At 41.6% G+C, this 20,236-nt stretch overlaps 1 protein-coding gene across 1 annotated transcript in view; it reads right to left on the reverse strand.

Annotated features, from left to right (window-relative positions):
- Positions 1-245: 245 nt before the first annotated feature.
- The window catches only part of wu:fb13g09 (multidrug resistance-associated protein 5), a 141,292-nt gene continuing 121,301 nt past the window's right edge, over positions 246-20,236 (reverse strand). Inside the window, 10 exon segments of the mRNA XM_034181897.1 lie at positions 246-1,191; positions 5,249-5,413; positions 5,690-5,803; positions 5,905-5,983; positions 7,860-8,019; positions 8,242-8,427; positions 8,840-8,948; positions 10,386-10,572; positions 11,997-12,125; positions 18,379-18,532. Of these exon segments, the coding sequence (XP_034037788.1) occupies positions 1,096-1,191; positions 5,249-5,413; positions 5,690-5,803; positions 5,905-5,983; positions 7,860-8,019; positions 8,242-8,427; positions 8,840-8,948; positions 10,386-10,572; positions 11,997-12,125; positions 18,379-18,532 (1,379 nt within the window). The 3' untranslated portion in view covers positions 246-1,095.

A 20,236-nucleotide genomic window follows, 5' to 3' on the forward strand; every position in this document is an offset into this window, starting at 1 on the left:
TTCTGCTGGAGGTTTCTTCCTGTTAAAAGGGAGTTTTTCCTTCCCACTGTAGCCAAGTGGTTGCTCACAGGGGGTCGTTTTGACCGTTGGGGTTTTACATAATTATTGTATGGCCTTGCCTTACAATATAAAGCGCCTTGGGGCAACTGTTTGTTGTGATTTGGCGCTATATAAAAAAAAATTGATTGATTGATTGATTGACAAATCTTATCTATGATAAACTACATTTATTATATTGCTTTTAGCTAAAATACCATAGCAAAAAAAAAAAGGTGACTATTTGTCCAGCATTTGGATTTAGGGGAACATTCTCATTCCTGTCATACTTCCACGAAAAAGGAAAACCATGTACATGTTGATGATGTTGATAATTCAGGCACATGTCACATCTGCAACAATTCACTGAAATTAGTGCACTATGACACAGAAATGGACACATTTAAACATATAAGGTAAAAATCCTAAAAATCACTTCTCTGTTCCATCAACAGTGCCTCAATGGACTACTGTAAAGTGTTATTTTTTAAACTACATTGTAACAAATTTATGACTAATACAGTACAATACTCACATTTCTTCACATCAATAATGTGACAATTCATATATGTTGCGTATGTGTAAGAATATTTTGAAGCTACCGTTCCATTCTTTAAACTTTTACACGATTCATTGCCATTGTTAAGACTCTAGAAAGTCTATTTCTGTGTCTTGCTGATTAGCTCTAGCCCGAGAGAGAACGGAAAGCCTCACATGTATGTCCACGTATCTGCAGGAAACAAAGTGTCATTGTGAGAGCAAATGTTTGGTGGATTATTTAGACTGTAAAACAACTGTCTACTCACACTGAGGCCAAACGTCTATTGGGTTATTGTATGCATAATGTCATTTAGGCATTCGTTACAAACATGGTCTCTGTGTCTCTTTGGGTTTTGATAACTAAAACATTAGCTTCTTATAAAAGCCCTTGCAACAGTAATATGTTTCAAAGATTTCTTCAAAGCCACTAAAGAGTTGGCTTATTATATTTGAGAAATTCAGATATTCCAATAGGTTGTGATGTCACAGTTCACATCATGAGTTCAGATCCTGTCTGACTCAGGCCTTTTGGGTTTCTGACGCCGCTTTTAACATGGATGTGAATACTGAATTTTCATCTGCCAGTAAGGCAGCAGGATGGTCAAACTCCAAAATCTGTGAAAAAGAAAAGCATAGAACAATGATCAGTATCAGCGTGTGACATTACAGAGATTCAAGATGTCAATGCTACATATTTGTGCACAATAAAGAGAAAGTTAAATAAAAAATAATCATTTCCCCCCCGCGACCCTTGATTGGACTAAGCAGGTGAAGATAAGTGTGTGTGTGTGTGTGTGTGTGTGTAATCGTTTCCCATCTATTGCAAGCGAATCAGCTAAGTCTTGCAGGTAGTGAAATTTAATGAATTTTACTATCTGGAAAATATATGCAACAAAAGATTTATTAAGTAGTTCATACAACATGGGTCCTGGTGCTTCCTGTCTTAAACCCCTTTACACAGGGATGGGGTCTGTCCAGCAGTCCTTGTGTGGTCACAAAATCACGTCCAATGGCGTATGACGCCTAAGAGGTGCTCAGCTGCCACCAGAACCTTACAAGGGCTATCGGCATCCTCTCACAAACCATATTGTTGCAATGGTCGTGGTGAAGTATGAAGCTGCACCTGATTTCCGCAGAAGGGTCCCAAGCCCGGAATACACACAAATACCACACAGGCCACTCAAAAACACCTCATAGAGCACCCTGTGACCGCCCCAACGAGCGTGCAAATGGCTCACCTTTTTTTGCCACAGCAATAGCAGGTCCTCCACTGTATATGACCGGAGTGACTAGTTTGGATGTGAACGCAGAAAAAAAGGAGCAATATCATTTCAATATCACAGCAGTAAGTGTGCAATGACTGAGGCTGTGCACTGTGATTTTTATCAATAAAGTTCATTTTATAAAGTGCTGTTATAAAGTGCAAAATGAATTCCTTGTCAGTTGATGTCTGCCAAGTTCATCATAAAGTTTTGTGCGTGTTCAAATCTGAACAGATGAGGCGCGGAGGGGGGGGGGGGGGGTTCTTTAATACTTCTCCTGTGGCTGATGGTTCATTCTGGGCTTGTGCTCTGGTGTCAATTCAGCACAAGCGGGCATCACATCAGACTAAGGAATCTGTGACGCGATTGCTGTTATGATGACAACCTGCAGCACTAACCAACTAAAAACCTCTCACCATGGAAGACAAAACCAGCTAAATATCAAATGAATCCTTTTTCCACATTTCTATACATGTACATTCAGTTTGGAATACGTGTGCGCGTTTTGTTTCTGGTGCTGTGCGCCTGAAACACCTCGCATGGAACATTTTCATATATAAAGAGGTACATTAAGTTCATTGTGGAGTCACCATAGTTTTGTCCTTTTTTTCTCCATGAATTGTATGAGGCGCACATATGCGTGCACCCATTCAGTCACCCATCTCAGACGTTAACTCCAATTAAGGGTACACACATGCACCATACAAGATAAATCCAAACTGATGAGCATGAAAAATTAACCATTTAATACTCAAGTCATGTTGTCCCCTCTCTCTTTCTCTTTCTCTCTCTCTCTCTCTCGACAACTGCTCAAAATCCAGCATATATGTCAAAAAAAGTGGCAGATCTCTGTGGAAATGTGACATCATCTGTAGCACACAAACTCCACGTGAGACAACAATACGCACAAGGGTTACACGGATAGTGTTTTCCTCATGACCTCTGCACATCGTGCCGATTTAAGCCGCACAACAGACTCACAACCTGCCTCCATCCTGTATAAAACGGGGCCTTGTAGAGTTGTGAGACTTGGATGCTAACCAGTGACCTAAGGACTGGGATATTTCCGGTGTCGCTGACCGAAGGGTCCCAAAATTGGTCCACTCTGCGATAACTGCGCACGTGTCATTTCTGTGTGTCAGCCGCAGTTCACCGATTATCATCTCGTTTTTGCTTCAAACTGCACTCCAGTCATCATCTATCTCAGTGACAGATATCTGAAGCTTTTGTGTAACAATCATTTCCACATAAATTCAGCATTATTTCATAATAAAAGACGGGGGAAGCAATCGGAGCACCACAGCTGCGGCTGCTGTGTTTACTGCGCCTCTGTCAGTTCAAAGCATCAGTAGTGACTCACCAATTATCGCCTCATTTCTTATTTCTTCTTAAAATGGCCTTGTTTCTGCTTAAAGCTGACTTTAGAATGATTTAACCCCTTACCACCCGCCTCATTTTGCCTTGTTAGTATCTTAGAGAAAAAGTGAACTATCCCATCGATGGGATATACTGGGTGGTAAGAGGCTTAAGAGGTTTTAGTTTGTCATCTGATGGTTAATAATCACATTATTCCCTTTGATCGCTTTGGGTGTAGAGAGTCAGACTCAGATGAGCTGCTGTGGTCCAAAATGATGCATGCAAAGTGAACACAGGGCGGACTATTTTTTAGGGAGACTCAGATGACGACTATCACTTGAACTGTGATGAAAACTGGCGTGTTTTTCTGTGCACCATTCAGCACACAGGTGCCTCCGTGTTGAGGACTCCAGTGTCCAGAGAAGGCCAAGGGGATGCCCACGCTTCATGTGGCTGCAGCTGGTGGATGGTTACTTTAGAGAGGTGCGAATGACCAGTTTGTCTGCCTGGGTGGTTGTGTTACAAGTTTTTATTCACACTTGCCATTTCCAGCAAAGTTCAGGCATTTCTGAGTTAGCTTTGATAGTGAGAGTTTCATTTGCTGTGTTATACCCCTGTCACACCTTGACGATTTAGCCAGTGTATGCGGACTGTATTAAAAATGCTGGCATATGCTGGCGTACGTCTAATAAGTTATGGGTAAGTTTTGTATAAGTTAAGAGCACGTTGAAGCATGCTGATATACGTCATAATTCCATGAGTACATCGGAAAATTTTGGGCATGCACAACATTTTCGACATATGCCAGGATATGGCCGATTCATCCCACTTACACGGGGGATAAGTTATAGGTAAGTTATGCAATTGTTGATACACGTTTCTTCTAAGTTACTCATAAGTCAAAATAAATCCATTGACGCTGTCCATTGATTGGCTCAACACCTGAAAGCTCCAGTCCTCATGCGAACAGTTCAGGCTGTTACAAACCGTTTACACATGGAGTAAATATAAAATCTTAGTCTTACCTGTTTGTTCAGTCGGATTCATCATAACAGCCTGATGAAACTTATCCACATAAAGCGTCCTGATTTTGGAAAATGACATCTGAAAATAATTTAGTTCCTTGTCATGGCTGAAGAAACACAGCATTTTAAGAGAAGTCCCTCTGTGCTTTATCTCCAGAGGACACCTGCGCTTTGTCCCACAACAAGACAGTTAACTTATTTTTATGACAGGTATCAGTCGATTCTTCAGCATTTTGCACATGATGAAAATAAATCCCATGATCCACCAAGACAAAAATAAAATAAAATAAATTTTTAAAATATTGAATTCCTCTCTGTTTGGCCAAGGCTGCGCAACAGCATATGCGCACTCGATGACTTGCTCGTCAATATTTATGTGTTTCGCCTGCCAAACAAGAAGTTTCTGCAGGCAGCGGAAACGCAAACCAAGCCAGACTTACCTGTTCTGACTCGTACCATACTGTGTAGTACCGACCCGAACCGCTCTATGGTAATGGGGCTGTCGGCATAAACTGGTTAAATCGTCAAGGTATGACAGCTGCATAACTTATCTGACGTTTCCAGCTTATTCGTCATATTTTTCATACGTCAGCATACGCCGGCTAGATGTGACATGTGACAGTGCCTTTGGAGCTGCAGCAGATGTTGTACCCTGAAATGCAAAGTGCCACAGTAAACACTGTAGCCAGTGGAGCCAAGAGGAAATCACAAATTAAATCTACCCACAAAAGTGCAGCTCTGAAGCTGCCGGATATTCTGTGTTGCTTAAGGACACTTCATCAGGGAATAGGTCTGCTGACGTGGCTTGAATCCTGAAAGGATGGCACCTATATTATTGCCATGATGCTCTGACTTAAGCTTTTACCATCAGTGGTTGGCTATCTCTGCATATCTATTACATTTTATACCATCAAATTTAAGTGTGCGCTGTCCAGTCCCATCAATCACAGGAAACGGCAAAGTAGTGAATTCATTTTGCACAGAGGGAGCCAGATGCTGCAGAATCAATCAAGTTGCATTTATACACACCTGGCCATTGTCCAGCACCATGACCCTGCTGCAGCTCATCACCGTGTTCAGACGATGGGCAATGACGAGGGTCGTACACCTGCTAAAAACACTGCGAATCGTCTCCTGGATCAGGCGGTCCGTTTCAGTGTCCATGGCTGCAGTTGCCTCATCCAAAAGAAGAACCTGAAAACACATCAGACGCTCCAGAATTAAGCAATAAAAATGAATTTAAAACAGTACAACAGTGCCTCACACTCATGTGACACATGAGTGTGGGGGCACAGTTCATGCTGAATCTATTTAAAAAAGCAGTTGCTACACATACCACTGGGTGGCAGTGTTGTGCCACAAAAGGTGGACAGGCTGGTTAAGTGTATGATGATGCCCAGAGGCCACCACACCCTATCCATGCCCCACATGTAAAAGTCAAGTAAGACAGTTGTGTTATAAATTCAGCACCTTGCTGTTGCGCAGCAGCGCTCTGGCCACACAGAGAAGCTGTCGCTCTCCTACCGAGAAGTTCTCCCCGTTCTCAGTCACCTCTGAGAACAGGGAATGAGGCAGCTGGCTGACCTGGGGAAGGTTAATGGATGGTATTAACGATTTAGGAGGAACACTGCTAGGCTCATCTTCTCGTCAAAATCTGACAAGGAAATATCCAAATGTCCACCTACCATTTCCTTAATGTGAGTCTTCTCGAGAGCTTCCCATATCTGGGCATCAGAGTATTGATCCCACGGGTCTAAATTGGATCTATGAAGAAAGAAATCGCAACTGTCATACTCAGACATTTTAAACATGGAATAAATTTTATTTTAAAAGATACACACGTTGTGGTATTTCTGAATTGAGACAAGTTGCTGCAATCTCATCCTTCAGGTGATCACAGTCAGTGATCCTGAAAGTTTAATTCCTCGACCGAGGCAGACATCAAAATGAATAAATAAATAAAGAACCCAACACTTAAAAAAGAAATAAAAGAAAGAAATGCTGACTTGTTTTTTAAATCTGCTGTCAAACGTAGCTCAACTGTTCTTCTGTTATTGCTTAGTGCTGTTGTTTTCAGCTGTATGTCTCAAAATGACCAGACATGTGGAGGGTGTGCCTCAGTGTGACCAAGTCAAGTCAAACCTTCAGAAAGCATGTTCCAGGAAAAGGCTGAGGTTTAGGGAATCGACTGTATCCCCAACACATTTGGGACTTTTTCCGATTTAATCAGACAAGATTAAACTGAGATCACGTAGCTCAGTGGAATGAGTGGGTTGTCCACAAGCTTAAGCATCAATAAATAGACTCCCAGTTAGTCTTTTCTGGGCACTGAGGTGTCCTTGAGCAAGAAACTGAACCCCAACTTCCTCCGCTTTTGGTATGATGTTTAAAAATCTGCATCCAGGTCTGCATATGGTCACCACACTGCTGAAATCTCCCCATGAGGTGGGTGGTAGGATTAGCACTCCAGCCACTGTGAAAACAGTTGCCCAGCTCCAAAGCACATCAGCCTCATGACTGATGTGGTGCAATCAGCCAGAAATTGTGGAGCATTGAGCAATTACAATGCATGCTCCTCGACCTGACCAGCTCACTTAGCACACCTTTAATGTCTGGCAGCTTCCCAAACATACTGAGAGCGGTGGCTGTTTGACAACATGTTTGGCGATAGGAAATCGAACAGAATTCAGATGCACCAAACATGGGAGAGCTGATGACATGCATACACTGTTTGCACACACAGGGATTTTTACACTGGTTTTCTTGGTCCCTGGGATGACTGGAAGGCAGCACCAGGTCGGAGCTAGCAAGCAGTGTCGAGGTGCAGCAGGGATGGCTGTGCTGTCTGCACCTGGTGTGACATGGACATTGGGTGGTTGGAGGAGGAGGAAGAGGTGTTGCAACAGGCAGTCAATGCTTCACCTCAGGAAGCTGTGGTGTATGACTGCTTTTTCCCAAAAATGATAGACTGCATTTCCATAGTACTTATATAGTAACTAAAGAGTTGCAACAATGCCTAACACACACACATGCCCGTACACACTTACACACATGTGGTCAGTGTGCTGCCATGCAAGGCACTCTACTGCCCATTGGGAGTAATGAAACATGACCATTACTAATTAAGTGCATAAATACACCTCCTTTGTGTCCTGTACTATTTTTTTTGCCTTCTAAATAGCAAAGTGTAGTTGGACACCCCACCAAATACACTTTACTTATGTGCTTTAGACTGCACACCATAGTTAGGGCCCTTAGTATCCAACCTTTTATTTTTTAAACAATTCTGTTGTGGTTTTCAAAGGAAATAAAAGGCATTAGAGGACTGTTGCAAACCCTGCATGCTCTGCACACTGGGATATAGACATAGTTTATGTTACCAATCAATCACAAATATTTTGCTGATCAACATAATCTTCAGATCACTTGTATAGTCCTATTGGTTGTGAAGATATAGCAGAAAATAGGCTTTTTTTGCACCATGTTTTTTGCTGACCTTGACCTTTGTCTGATCCGCTCTAAAAGTAATATTCCCGCCAGGGTGAAAATGTATCCAAATGTTTTTTTTTTCTTTTTTAGTTATCTTGTTTACAGACAGAAACACACACAGGGCCGATTACAATAATAACTACTGGATTACCTGATGGTACCGATGAAGAGTACAGGCTCTTGAGGAATGACTGCTATCTTGCGCCGCAGATCATCCAGCCCAATCTGGGCAATATTGATGTCGTCAATAATAATGGAGCCTTCTGCCAGCTCCACAAGCCTGAACAGAACCACACCCAGAGTGGACTTTCCTGCCAACAGGTGTGTGTGTGTGTGTGTGTGTGTGTGTGTGTGTGTGTGTGTGTGTGTGTGTGTGTGTGTGTGTGTGTGTGTGTGTGTGTGTGTGTGTGGTGGTGGGGGGGGGGGGGGGGGGGGGGAAGATACACTAAATGACTGCACAAAGCAAAAAAAGAAGGCAAACAAAAAGTCTGAAAATATTACCCGGCTCGGTCAAAAAGAAGCAAGCCACATACCTGATCCTGTGCGGCCCACAATACCAACAGTCTCTCCGGGCAGGATGGTGAAGGAGAGCTTCTTGAGCACCAGTGGCAGATCATCATGATAACGCATCTCCACATCCTGGAAGGTGATTTGTCCCTGTTGAGGCCAGGAGGGGGCAGAAGTGGCTGCCTCAACACTCTGTCGGGGTGCTTCACTCTCTAGACACTGAGATAAGGAATATTGATGGTATCTGATATCAGTCTGTATCTCTGCAGAGGTGTAAGGCCCCAAAAGGATTTGTAGCGATTTTCTGTCTTTGTGCTTTTTTTTCTTGGCACATGAGGCAGAAAGGAAAAAGCAGAGTTGATATTTGTGTCTTTGTGGTTTGATGGGTGCTGTGTGAAACAAGACTTTGTCATGTGCTCTGAAGTGTGTAGAGAGCTCACAGTGGGTTCTGTCTGCCTCCCGCTGGGTTTATCACACACACACACACACGCACATCTGAACAAGTAACTGTCCTGATTCCAACTGCTTTATTACAGGGGGGACTGCTCTGAGTACAGCGTACAGGACGTACAGCGGGAAGGGCTTCCCGCTGTACGTCCAGTTTATCAGGAAGCGGTGAATGACGTGTTTGTTTTTGCGCTTACCTTTATATATGATTGATTCTCTCGACGGAGGTAAACCGAGCTTCCATCTCTATTAGCAGCCTCACTGTAAACTGAAACAAGCCAGCCAGCTGGAGGTGGAAGAGAAGGAGAGAGGTGGTAATGTTAACGATCAACACCTTCAGGACAATTCCAATAAAACACAAGGTATTTATGTGTGCTGCTTCTCTCCAACGAATGAGCAGAAATGCCCAAAAATTTACAATATAATAAAACGGACCAGGCAATGTGGCTCCTTTTTATAACCTCAGCAATTGATTTTAGCAGACATGTCTCTCCGGTGACCGTCTACCACAATATCCATCACAATAAAATCAAACTTCAATATCAGCTCTTAGGCATTAATGTAATGAATCCCAAATCGTTGTACCATGTTTTGTTTAACTACTGCAGAGTTTTTTTAATATGTAACTGTCAGCATTGTAAAACTGTGATCTGACCAGGAACAGAAAAGCAGATTTGTTTTTGCTAGATGCCCTAAATTGACATTTGTTGCATTTCAAAACATACCTCAGTTGCATATTTCTAACTTTCCTAATCTGGTTGGGGCTGTCTTTAAACTTTCCGCGTTTGATATCTCCAAATGGAGTGTGGCTGTGACTGCGTAAGCATGCAAACAATTAAGTTCAGGCAGCCAAGTTGAGTCACTCATTACATTCACGGCATACCCTATGTAAGGTAACACACACACACACACACACAACACACACACACACACACACACACACACACACCACACACACACACACACACACACACACACACACCACACACACACACACACACACACACACACACACACACATCCAGTGCACCTTGTGTCATATGGTCATTAGAACTCGGTAAATGCAATTCCTTGATCCTGTTCATATGCTGCCAGTGTGGATCATCCAGCTCTTTTTTTAAACTCCGCCCACAAAAAGAGGGTCTCGGTCCAAGCATGTATGTCAGTTGTGAAGTAGTGAGGATGTTATTTTAGTGTAAAATCCAACCAATGGGCACTGATTGGGCCAAGAGCTCCAATATCATTATCTCAAATTAATTGTTGGAGGAGAAAACAATTTCAGCCACTCATAATGCAAGGCTCGATCCCCAGGTAGCATCTAATTTAAAAAAACAAACTCGTAAAGCTTTTGTTTATGCTTCTGTCACGCAACAGCTGCATCACTACCTCCGCAGTGCCCTCTGATGGCCACAAAAGGGCGTGTGTGTCACCACTCGGCTGTGTCAGACTCCTGTGGGGAGATCTCACAGACTGGGGGCGAGTCTAACGTGCTGGACATCTACTCTACACTCAAACACTGCTTGAGTTTTGATTCACATTATCACTCCCCATTTTTCCTCTAAGCAAACTGAAGAGTACAATGCTGTGATTAACACAGCCAGCACCTTGACAGCAAACACAATCTGCTACAACTATAAATAATAGATTCTTCCCTGAGAATTGGCTCAGTCAGCCAATTCTCAGGGAAGAATTATATACATATATCTTTGGTTTTTCTACAAACCTGTACTGCATACGATATGGCCAGGCCTGCGTAGGCTGGAGGTATCTGGTTGTGCATGAACACAATGAGAAATGCTACAGCGGTGATGAGAAAGATGCTGATGAGGTCCAGTCGGACAGCAAGCCAACGCATGGCACAGCTGAAGAGGTAGTTGGAGGCCTGGGTCGAGTCTAGTAACTCCTGATACCTGAAAAGACAGACAAACCCATTTCTGCTGATGCAAAAGCCAGTGTGTCCACTCAGGGGAAATGTATTTATGTACTAATCTACAAGTAAACTGAAGAAAAATACAGAAAGATGGAGTGAATTTGCACAATAATAACAAGAGTAATCAGAGATTTCTGACACCGCCAAGGGTTGACGAGGACTCAGAATAAAGATATGTGATTCACACCATGACCCAGACTTTACCTGGATCCAGATTCCACAACACAATGCAATAATTGCATACTGATCCAGAATGGTCCATCTGATCAAGATGTTGCAATGTGATATTTAATTCACAAACAAACAAAATAGTGTGTTCCTGATCTTGGTTTTACATTGCGATGTTGTATCTGTGAAGTAGTTTTGATGTAATCCTTAAAACTCTACAAAGTGAGATCCTGATCCAGAATCCGGATCAAGATCCACTTCCAAAATTTAATGGAGTCTTCCATGGCCAAACACCAGTGTGCAGTCAAAATTTGGTGAAAATTTGTGAAGTAGTTTTGACATAATCCTCAAAATCTGACAAAGTGAAGCATAGAAATTGAAATCCTAATCCAGAATCCAGATCACCTCCTAAATTTAATGGAGTCTTCCATGGCCAAACACCAGTGTGCGGTTAAAAATTTGGTGAAAATCCGTGAAGTAGTTTTGACGTATAATCCTCAAAATCTGACAAAGTGAAGCATACAAATTGAAATGCTGATCCAGAATCCGGCTCTGGATCACCTCCAAAATCCAGTGGAGTCTTCCATGGCCTATCTGTCTGTGGTGCAAATTTGGTGAGAATCCGTGAATTAGTTTTGACGTAAACCTTCAAATCCTATATAAAGGGAAATGTTGCAGAAACATATGAGTGTAACCAAATGTGTTTTTAGACATCTCTTAAAGACAGCAAAAGATAGTACAACTACTCACAACATTCCACCACTAACCAACTGCCAAAGAAAAGCGTTTGAGTTGGGAGCATCAACCATCATAAACCTGAATGAGTGAGTTGCAGTGGAAAAGTGCAGATTTAGCCACTGCCTTGTTAGAAAAACAACAAGAGACTGAATTTGATGCGGACAGATACTGAGAGCCAGTGCAGAAAATCGAGGAACAGCATGAATCATTCTTACGGCCAGGTTAAAAAAAAAAACAGTGTGCTGCCACCCTCCTGGTTATCTGAACGGGTTTGAATGTGGAGGATGATAGACTAGCAAGGGGGTGGCAGTCAAAATGGGAGACCACCATTACATGCATAAAGAGAAGCGATCCAAGGACTGATCCTTGATGTACTCCAGTGGACAAACAGTGCACCTTAGACAACTCCCACTATATGTCTCAAACCTTCTCAGGGCGGTTCTTCATATGGCCAGTTGGTTAACGGTATCAAAGGCTGTAAGACGCCACTATATTCACCGATGGAGGAAGTCCTGCCCTCGTCCATATGCATGGATTGTTGAGAGTCCCTGAAGGCTGCTGGTGATGTGAGAGGTGAATGGTGACTGGCTAATGTTCTCTAGCCGCTTCAGCTCACAAATCAGAACCCTGTAAATGAACAAGAATGAGTTTGCATGGTTAGCTGAAAACCAAAGAATACACATTATATTGTGACTATTATATTGCTGCTTTCCAACTCTTTGTACATAAGATCTTGGAAAAAGGGCAGACACGATCACTCCAGCACAGCGAGACGCCGCTGAGAAATGAGGCAACAGAAAATGCTTTATCTCTAATGATGCACTCGTATGGCAGGTAACGACTGCAGGACAGCACGTGGTGGGCGAAGCAATTCCACTCAAGACAGAGCAACCAGTTTTCATACAGTTCTGAGTCCTCATGTACAAAGACTAACGTGGACTTTCTACTAAAAGTTGGAGTACGCCAAAACCCTGAATCTGGCGTTAAGCACAAATATATTCAGATGTATGAAAGCGTGCGTAGGCATGAATTCATGCAGGTTCCGTTTGTACATCCCACTGAACGTAGAATTGAGCATGGAACCAAACTCCTCCCTGGCCACGCCCCATTTAAATATGCAATTTCAATTTAGGCCCTTGGAGCAGGGATTCCCCACAATGTCACATCAGACAACATGCACACAGAAACAAAATTATACTAGAGATGATTGGAAATGACATGGAGACATGCAGGAACAGTTTATTCAGTACGCTGTTAAATGGATTAATCATGAAACTGGAAAAATGTTTGTGGGAGCTACGACGTGTGTGTGTAAGGCTGACACGCAGAACAGCGCGCACTCACTGACGTTAAAAAGGTGAGGCATGCCTCTGCTGACCGTGTGACTTTCACAATTTACACACGCGTTTACTGACAAATACTGAACACAGGAAGCCTGTTAAGAAGCTCTGCAGCTCACCACTGAGCAAAAATAAAAAAAGACATTAATAATAAAAACATATTTGAATGCGCACATGCACAAATGTGTCTGCGCTGGTTTTCGTTCAGAACAGTTACAGGTTTTTGTGCGTAAGCATGCTTTGTACATGAGGCCCCTGACCTTTTTCCACTTTTGCAGGGTAAAAGCACTGTTGCACACAAATGGTGATATGCTTTTCAGACAAAGAGGCATGACACAACCCTTGGGGAAGCATAGCGAGAAAGGTTTTTTTTTTAATTTACATATTAGGTTTTTTTTCCAACAAAAAGGTATCTTGTTGCTTTTATCATCCCACACAGCAGAGACGGTGATCAACTGCAATCTGCCATCCCTACAGGACCTGTACACCTCCAGGACTCAAAGTTTTTGTCACCCTCCTAGATGGCTTATTGTTGTTTATGCACCAATTACTTCTTACAGAAGTATTTTTTTCCGTTTTTATTGTTGTCTATGCACCAATGACACTAGATCAAATTCCTTCTATATGAGAACTTACTTGGCAATAAATTTGATTCTGATTCTAATTTAGAAGCAAAAACCTATGGACTGTGCTTGTGGATGACAAGTATCCAATGAATCATTTGCTTTACTCATGAAAGCAGAGGAGAGAAAACGAAAGAACACGACATTTCCCTCTTCCAGGCTGTGTTGCAGACAAACAGGTTTATGCCCTGGGCAGCTGTATCTGAAAATTCAATAAAGGCTGCTTTAGAACAGTGTATTTCCAGTGGGAGAGTCAGTCTGATGTTCATGTACATACATATCCTGGGACAGTGTGACCCTGGAAGACACAAGCATCATACTTTCAAGCGGCATTATTTGCCGTGGGTGATCATTACTGGTTTTCGAACAGAACCATCTTTCTCTGTGCTTTTGCCTTCAACACTCCACTCATTCAATATTATTCCCACACTGTTTTTCAAGACCACACAGTCGTGTTCTTCTTGATCTCGCCGACACAGGGAAATAACAACACATCACGGTTATTTCCCAAGTTAATAGTGAGCTGATGTTCCGCTTGTTAAATAACATTTATTGCACAATTGCTACAAAACCTCAAGTAGCAGCTAAAGCAGCCATCAGATCGATTGCAATGTTTATCACAGCGCACTGGCAGTAATATTGAAATACAATAAAAACGAAGATAATAGTCAATACGCTTGCAAACAGTATTTTTTTTTTTATAAATATTCCAGCACTTCTTTCACAGGAAGGTGAGGCAAGTGATCACTATAAAGAAATCTGGCTTCTGCTTTTAACCCATTCTAAACTACAAGTTAACCGAAATGTCACAGCGAGAAGCAGCAGACAGCCGCTGTGTCAAATTCAGGGTCAAACTCAACCCTAACCCATATCCGTGAAGCAGCCTAAGGCTGTGGAATGATATTTTCTAAAAGCAGACTGCAGTGGCTCAAAGAGATTATTCTCAGTAAGATAGTCCACGAGCTGCCATGACACCACTCTTTCCAGAATTTTAAAGCAAAATGATAGATTTGATATCGGCCGATAGTTTTTCAGTACACTAGGGTCAAGATTAGGTTTCTTAAGTAATGGTTTAATCACTGCAGATTTGAAACATTTCGGAACAGATCCAGAAGTTAAAGAAAGATTCATAATTTCCAGCACAGTCGGCCCAAGAGTGAGCCACAGGTCCTTAAACAGTTTTGTTGGTATAGGATCAAATAAACAGGTTGTGCTTTTTGTTGACGTTACGAGTTTCGTCAGCATGCCTAGAGAGATACTCTCAAATTCTGTAAATCTAGGTAATACCTCAGTAATGGCGCCCACCTCAATAGCAGGGTGTAGTGGCTGGGTTAAGGCATGCTAGGATATGTTTAACCTAATGTCTTCTATTTTCTTCACAAAGTAATCCAGGAAATCTTGTGCTGTAAAAGGAGAGCGAACTACAGGTGGTTGTCCATGAATAAGTGTTGCCACAGTGTCGAAAAAGAACTTTGAGTTATGCTTGTTTTTGTTGATCAAATCAGAGTAATAGGTCTGCTTTGTAGCCAATAATGCATGCTTATAGTCTAAGATAGCATCACGCCACGCAAGGTGAAATACTTCTAATTTTGAACAACGCCATTTCCGTTCTTTACCTCTTGCCTTATGCTTGAGGTCACGCAGGTAATCACTGAACCAAGGTGACTGTGATTTGGTAGATCACGGTTTTAACACAGGTGGCGCAATTATGTCGAGTGTAGTTTTGAGCACTGAGTTTAAACTATCCACAAGTCTGTCTACTGACTGGGTATTTGCCAAATGTGAAGCTAAGACATCAGGCAGTCTAGCTTCGAGTTCAGTCTTAGTTGAGGAGTTGACGCATCGCTGTAGTGATATATAAGGTTGTTGTTCCACTAAACTGTCAACTTAATAATTGAGTGATCAGAGACCACTGATGTAAGAGGCATGATGTCAATATTCGTGACAGCAATACCACGTGCGAGAACCAGATCCAGAGTATTTCGAATGCATTGCCAAAATCCTAATGCATCCACAATTTCCATAAATGATTTGCAGAGGGGATTAGAAGGCGTATTTATATGAACGTTAAAGTCACCAATGATCAGAATGTTATCTGCACTAGTTGACAAGTTAGAGATGAACGCACCAAATTCATCTGAGAATTCAGAATATGGGCCAGGAGGCCTATATACAGTGACAAAGTAATACAGCTGATTTTTATTCTTCTGACCTTGGCAATGCGTAATATCCTGAGCAGAGCGGAGAATCAGATGCTCAAACGAGCTATATTTGTGACCCCCCAACAGCTAATAAGCTAAACCTAGATTTATAAATAAGAGCAACACCCCTGCCTTGCTTCGCATCATGAGGGACGTGACTAAATGTATATGCTGGCAGGCAGGCCTCATTTAAGGGGAGGACAGCTGTAGGTTTAAGTCAGGTTTCACATAACCCAATCATATCTACGTGATGATCAACAATTAGATCATTAATCAACAATGATTTTGAGGACAGTGATCTTAAGTTAATGAGACCCAGACTAAGGACCTCAGTTGAACTGTTTGGATTTAGGGGTGGTTCCAGAGTAGCATATATAAGATGCCTAGAAGTAGGTTTAGGTTTGAGACATTCCATGCACGTTGTAGGTAGCAGACACGAAATCTTTGCTATTGCTGGAACAACCACTGGGCCATCCTCAATTTCAACATCATCCAATGTAGCAATGGGTATTAAGTTTACAAAGCATATCCCTCTATGATTTTTATGGACACATCTACAGAAGCGAGCAAAAATGCTAGCCGCTCCTAAGATTTACACAGGAGTAAAATATTGACCTAAAATTCACAGCAGTTACACTGAAAAACTAACAGAAGTATTAAACAGGTAAAAAAGAGAAACAGCTATAAAAGTAACGGCGGGGGGAAGGGGGAGGGTTGACCTAGCTAGCAAAAGCTAACTGCTAGCGAACGCTAGCCGCTAGCGACTCACAACAGGACTGTATTTAAATAAGGTTCAGAGTAGATACACTTAACAACCAGAAGAGTGCTAAATAGAAATAAAAGAAAGGTATACAACCATGTAAAGTTCAGAAGAGCGTCACAACAGCAATAATTTACAATTACATTATGTACTTACAATGAACTTACTAAATAAACTCACACACACACGCACACTTGTAATATATATTCGGCATGTGAATGACGTTTGTTCAAACATTTTCAAGCTGTGTAACAATTCATTTAATTTTGCTGAGTTTCAGCATCATGTCATTAAGTTATCCTCACAATTACACGTCTTAATGCAGTTTGGGTTATATGATCGGTTGATTTTACTGTTTGTTCATAATTAGGAATGCTGACCACATTTGTTTATTTTATTTCTTCTCCTCTTTCCGTGACAACCAATCACAGCTCTTGGAGGACTGCATCATACCTAGCAATGGAGTCAACCCCGCCTCCTCATAAAGATAGGAGTTTCTGTCCCCTCCTTGCTCAGACTTGCTCTCAAACACCTGCTGGCTCACTCTTAGGCTATTATTCTTTGCCAGGAAATTTTAGGCTAAGTTTAGCAGGAGGTGGTAAAATCACAAGTCAGAATTTCAATACATCCTCTTGGGAAATGATTCACAATATTAATACCAGCATTTTGGCATCAAAATTAATCCTATATCTTGAAAATAACCCCCCACCCCTTGAATGTAACAAAGTATGGTCTATTTTCAATTATCTGGCTATTCCGCTACGTGTAAAGTTTGTCCGTGCTCTTCAAAAACATTATAAACACAATTCTTTCACAAAGGTTTTATTTTAGTAACACTGTGTGAATAACTTAGGAGGAGGCCATGCTCTTCAAAAACTTTAAAAACATAAACCATTGTCAAAGGTTTTATTTCAGTCACACTGTTAGCCTGAGATCTTGTTTTTGGCTTGGCCATGACACTTGATTTACTACAACTTGCCATGCTGTGACTTGAAATTACATGTGTAATTGAATGATCACTGTAATAATATCAGTACTTATGTTGCTTTTGTGACTTCTCTAAAACAAGTACTACCACATCAGGAGCATTATATATCATAAACTTGAATGTTGTGCTCAATGCAGGGTTCATCAAAACTAATCATGAAGTCAAAACAATTACATTCTAATATTGTGAAAGATGTTACAATTACAGTATATATTGCAGTTTTCTTTTTTGCATGGGGTGGGGTTTTTTTGTCAAGGTAGACACCCACTTCCTATATGAAATATCTCCCAAATTACATAATGCACAATCTCTGAAGTGGATGTAAGCATATTTGAAAAAAAGAATATTTTCTACCATTACCACCTCCTGCTACTAAGTTAAGAGCTCTCTGAGAGGGCTCTGACTTGCTTCACAGATATGGGCCCAGGGCTACAGACAGTGTCGTAGCCACGAGCAGAAGATTAAACGTCATGCACATGTTTTCGTGGATGTATGAAACCACGGCACCTGGTAGAAAGACACGCAGTCGGAAAAAGAAAAAATGCAAAGATCACACAGTCAGGACCTACAGTATGATTTAGTGAGGAATAAAAAAAAAAAAACACCTTTCTGATATGTTGTACGTAAGACTGTTCGCCACTAACTTCACCATGCTGCTCCAGACTGATCATGTAAAAAATGGTAATTCACAATGTCAAGATAACTGTGTTTTTAGCTTCTTTTTGCTCATTGTTTTGGTTTGACACCCCAATTATCCCCCATATGGCACACTCTCACTGCTCGTCAACACAGATGTTTTCAGGAAAATTGAAATCTTCAATAAATACAGCATACAGAAATGGCCTCACAGCACAACAGTTATCTAGTAGATAAAGACTCAAATTGTTCTCATGGGAAGACAGTCTGCTGGAACCTCGGGGTCTTACATTTAGAATCAACAGACATAAACAAAACTGTACACATCTCACCTGGCAACTCTGTTTACAATGCAAAGGAAGGCTCCCAGGGGCAGGATGGAGATCAGGAACCAGGGGAAGACAATAGCTACCATCCCCAAACAAAACAGCACCAGTGTCAGATTCTGCAGCAGCATTTCAGCATGCATGGTCAGACGTACGTCCACTTTATGGGGAAGAACAAAAAAGTATGACATTAGTCAATAGCACAAATACACTCCTGTCACGTAACAGTTACTTATTTTCTGGCTGGAGTTAGGTAACGTAGCTTCTGACACACACAAAAAATAAGTGGGTTTTGAAGCAAATAATGTATTCTTTGGTTAACATCATGCCACTACGACTACACAAATAGAGATTTTATTAAATACAGTTATGAATGGAACCTTACAGTTGTGTGTAATATGTTTGTTATTTGGCCATCATTGAGAGAACATCAGATATATCATTAACTTTGGCTCTCTCACTGAAAAATATACAGTAATTCTAAGAATAAAAACAATAATAATTGAATTTTAATCCCTAATGTAACTGCAGCATTAGTGAAATATTAAAAACACTGACGGAATACTGTTAAAGATAAGAAGAACAATGAAAGACACTAATTTCAAGTGTAATATCCCTAATTTCCCCAAAAATATTAGTCCGATCAACATTCTGTTTTCACGGCGTTCATCCTTGGCGAAAAATTCATAAGCATACCAAATGGCAAATGTCAGCTCTCCCCAGTTTTTCCATGATCGAAGTTACACAAGCACGCACACATGCGTGTACACAGAGGCCACTTGGCTTTTAATATATAGAAGATGGAGCCTTTTTCATTCCCACTTCATGTCCTAAACAAGTCCTTGCACAAACCAATTTTTGTGAATCAAGTTTGATCTCCCATGGGGAGCGTCTGAGGTTTGACGGAACTGTTACACATCAATAAAGTGGTCTTCAGCACTTACTTGTACTATAGGAGCACATAATACAGGGGTGCCCAAGTTTGGTCTTCAAGATCTATCTTCCTGACACTCTTAGTTGTCTCCCTGCTCCAACACACCCAAATCCAGTAAAAGGCTCATTTTAAGCCTGCTAACGAGTCTTTCATTGGATTCAGGTGTGTTGGAACAGGGAGACAACTAAGAGTGTCAGGAAGGTAGATCTCGAGGACTGATTTTGGGCACCCCTGACATAATACCTTCCCTGTAGTTTCACTTTTCCCCATGTAGACCTATAATACAAATCAGGGGTCTTCAATGAGCTACAAGAAGCTTGCTTCGTGTTCAAAGTACAGCCAGTTGGGTGGCAAATAGAGAGGTGTGATTTGTACTTACGTAGAGATTTGTACTTACTTAGAGAAAGTGCAAATTACACAATGACAAACGCAAACTGGGGGTCCTTACCTAACTTTAACAAGTTAACATTAACATGACATGCCTAACATTAGCAGCTAAAGTTAGTTGAGGTAACTGTTTGCTTTTGCTTGCATATGTTAGTTAGGTAAACTGCAATTTCAGGCAAAAATTAGAAACTAGCTCACGTTAGCATTCATCCACAGACACTTAACACAATCCAAGAGTGTCAGACAAGATAGACGGCCACTGAAATAACTTACGACAACACCGTTTTGGTTATGCCACAAACTGAACTACAGACTTAATTGAGCAAAGATGAGAGTGAGGCAGACAGACAAGGGATTCAGCTAATGCTGCGTTTACACATAATGACGACAAGTCACAAATGCCACGAAGTACACATTCTTGGCCGCTGATCACGAATGTGATGATTCGGGGCAGAGGCGTCAGGTGTCCTCAGGAACTGCTGCAACCTGTTACCACGTGTTACGATTAATGGCACATGTTGCTGGAGAACTATCAGGGACCAT

The sequence above is a fragment of the Thalassophryne amazonica genome, chromosome 11 (genome assembly GCF_902500255.1).
Source record: "Thalassophryne amazonica chromosome 11, fThaAma1.1, whole genome shotgun sequence".
Classification (NCBI taxonomy): domain Eukaryota; kingdom Metazoa; phylum Chordata; class Actinopteri; order Batrachoidiformes; family Batrachoididae; genus Thalassophryne; species Thalassophryne amazonica.